The 3,189-nt window shown below is 41.3% G+C and overlaps 1 protein-coding gene across 1 annotated transcript; it reads left to right on the top strand.

Annotated features, from left to right (window-relative positions):
• Nucleotides 1-1,107: 1,107 nt before the first annotated feature.
• On the top strand, nt 1,108-2,061 carry LOC126080637 (olfactory receptor 5A1-like). Its single transcript, XM_049891817.1, has one exon. It carries the CDS (start codon nt 1,108-1,110, stop codon nt 2,059-2,061), a length of 954 nt encoding a protein of 317 aa, XP_049747774.1.
• The last annotated feature ends 1,128 nt before the right edge of the window (nt 2,062-3,189 follow it).

The raw sequence follows: 3,189 nt of genomic DNA, 5'->3' as shown, positions 1-3,189 counted from the left end.
AACATTTTAATAACTCCTCGTTTCTTTTTAAAAGAGACTAAATCTCCTCCAGCTTGACTTATTTCCTTGGTAATCAGTCAGTATAATGCCTTTTCTGTTCATTTACTGGAAGGATATCTACATGAAGAAACGTGATGATTTTCTTATTGATGCCTCAGCTTCCCAATGTCCATGCCCATTACCCAAGCATGACCCTTAGGTAATACCAAGTCACTTTTCCCTGTAGGAGAATTCTCTAACCTGGTAACTATCCATAGACTTCAGGATAACTCCAAATCCAGTAAACCTGTACGCACATGTGGTAAGTGGTTGCATTTTGCTGAGCAGAGGATCCAGAGTTTCCATCAGATTTTCAAAGAGACACAGAGAAAGCATTAAACACAGTCTTAGACAATCAAACTCTTAAGTATTCCTGATATGAGGAAAGAAAATGCTGTGCCTGAAAAGAAAGGGAGCCTCATGACTCTTACAACCTTGTCTGATTTCACTCCTCAGGAACCTTCCTAGAGTCATTAAATTGGTTAAACCACTCCATTTCCAAACTCGTTCTTCTTAGTCAGTGACTCTTCCCACCATTCTGTTACACTGCGAAGGCAGAAAGGCTGTTACAGGATCATCAATGCTTTCTGGTTATAGGTCAGTTGAGTGCTAGTTCTCCAGAAGGCTTTAAAGAGCTTCTCCTGCAGCCTCCTCACTTGACGCATTTTACACATTAACTTCTCCAAGCATCTAGTTAACAGCTGAGCTGAGCCATGCCTGGGCAGAAGCTTTCATTTTTACCACCATTTTCCTAAGTTGGCCTTATTTGAAAGACTCACCTATTTGCAACATCTGGCAGGGGAAAACGTGGTTTTAAGACACTTTAGGAGATGATGGGCTAACGATGGCCATTTACTGCCTTTTGTCCCCAAACCCAATGATAATATGTATCCAAGAGGATTTTTCCAGTCAAGTTGGTGATTATACCTGGAAGGCACAGAATAACTAAACATGGTTCGTTTAAGTTTGTACAATTACCTCTCTGCATGGCTAAAAAATAAAGAGTGCTTCTTTTTCCTTTTGAGGTGGAAATAAAACTATTTCCTTCTTTCATCTTTTCTTCAGCAGATGGCAGCAAGCAGGCCCATGGAATGGAATGGAAACCACTCCTCTGTAACCATGTTTGTTCTCCGGGGTCTGTCAGATGACAAGGAGCTGCAGGTCATTCTCTTTCCAATATTCCTAGGGATCTACCTGGTGACTCTCATCTGGAACCTGGGTCTCATCCTCCTCATCAGGATGGACTCCCAGCTGCACACACCCATGTACTTTTTTCTCAGTTTCCTGTCATTTATAGACATTTGCTATTCTTCTTCCATCAGCCCAAGGATGCTTTCAGACTTCTTAAAAGATGAAAAAACGATCTCCTTCATTGTCTGTGCCACTCAATATTTTATTGCGGCCTGGATGGGTATGGCTGAGTGCTGCCTCTTGGCCTCCATGGCCTATGACCGATATGTGGCCATTGGCAGCCCTCTACAGTACTCTGCCATCATGGCTCCTGGCCTCTGTGGGAAGATGGTTGCTGGGGCCTATGTAAGTGGTTTCCTTAGTAGTTTATCTCAAACAGTCTCTTGCTTTCATCTTTACTATTGTGGGCCAAATATCATTCAACATTTCTTCTGTGACTTGCCTCAGATTATTCCCTTGTCTTGTTCCAATCCCTTCATCAGCCAAATAATTCTTCTTCTGGAAACCATTTTTATTGTGTTTGGTTCTTTTCTTTTTATCCTCTTGTCCTATGGTTTCATTGTAGCTTCCATCCTGAAAATTTCCTCAGGCAAAGGCAGTGCCAAGGCCTTCAATACTTGTGCCTCCCACCTGGCAGCTGTGACCCTCTTCTTTGGCACAGCCCTCTCTGTGTACCTGCATCCCAGCTCTAGCCACTCCAAGAAGCAGGACAAGGTGCTATCAGCTTTCTATGTCATCTTTATCCCCATGTTGAATCCTTTGATCTATAGCCTGAGAAACAAGGAGATCAAAGAGGCCTTCAAGAGAGTAATAAAGAGAAAAACTTATTAACCTCAGTAAGAATAATATTTGGGAACGTATTGTTATCCCTGCAAGAAGAATGGAGATAAGAACGTATAAGTCACCATTTGCAGGTAATAGAAATAACTAGGCTGCAAGAAGAAGTGAAAATGTGATTTCCTTGATTCCTGGTGCCATCATGCTGAGGTGTCACCAACGAGTGATCTGTCTGGGACAGTGATGACAATCTTGAATGCAGCTTAAAAAGCCAGTTTCCATGAATAGAACTCATGTAGATAAAAGCCTAAAACGTGACTGTGCTTTGAGTAGAGAGATGCTTTTAGATATTATGTGAATAGAAGTGGGAAGAGTTCAAGATGCCACATATCCTGTTCTTTCCTTCACAGTTTTTCTTTCTTTTTGTTTAACTTTTGTTTATATTCCAATGAAATAAAATAATATGTTAAGTTCAATCTATGACAGATAAAACATTTATAAAGGAATACTATATCTTTGGTCCCAAATGAGGAGGCAGAAGTTTTGTCTGGGTTTAATTCTGAGGAACTTTGTTCCATCCACTTTACTTATCGAGCCTATGGGAGATATTGAATTGCGAAAAAGATATGGGAGGTATGAAGGATAGGATGAAGGGGAAGCCTTTGGGGTCAAGGTTTGGAAATTTCCCAGATGCTAGGAATTAGTTAAAGGTCAGCAATATATGAGCATTTGTGGGTCTGGTGCATGAAGCACGTTGGAGAGTGTACAGGGCCTCAGAAATTATGGCCGTCAAGGTGTGTCAAGGGAGTCAGGAGTCAATGCTAGAGCTCTGAGCCTTCCCGTGATTCTAGGGCCTTAGGTTTGACAAGGGATTGGCAGAGTCATCAAACTCAGGGGTACCAGGGAGATTCACAGTTCACCTGAATGAATTTTTAAAACAAGTCTGTCTTTCAGAGTGGACTTTATGGAACAAGTTTCATGCATATTGCAGTAGCATGTATATAACATCTTACCCTTCACTTCTATTGCACAGATCAGATTTTTTTCTATTTCTGTGTGTGGTTGGCAGGTGAAAAATTATCCCCATTTTATGGATGGAATGTTTGCTTGTATTCAGGCCTTTCATGCTGTTCCCAGTGTAGGCAACGATCTATCTCAAATATCACAAAATGTGATTTATGC

Source organism: Elephas maximus, chromosome 7, assembly GCF_024166365.1.
Source record: "Elephas maximus indicus isolate mEleMax1 chromosome 7, mEleMax1 primary haplotype, whole genome shotgun sequence".
Lineage (NCBI taxonomy): Eukaryota > Metazoa > Chordata > Mammalia > Proboscidea > Elephantidae > Elephas > Elephas maximus.
The sequence above is the reverse complement of the archived record's forward strand: the minus strand, read 5'-3'. Positions and strand labels throughout refer to the sequence as shown.

Coding starts and splice junctions, on each gene's coding strand:
- LOC126080637 (XM_049891817.1), top strand. CDS start 1,108: ATGGCAGCAAGCAGGCCCATGGAATGGAATGGAAACCACTCCTCTGTA.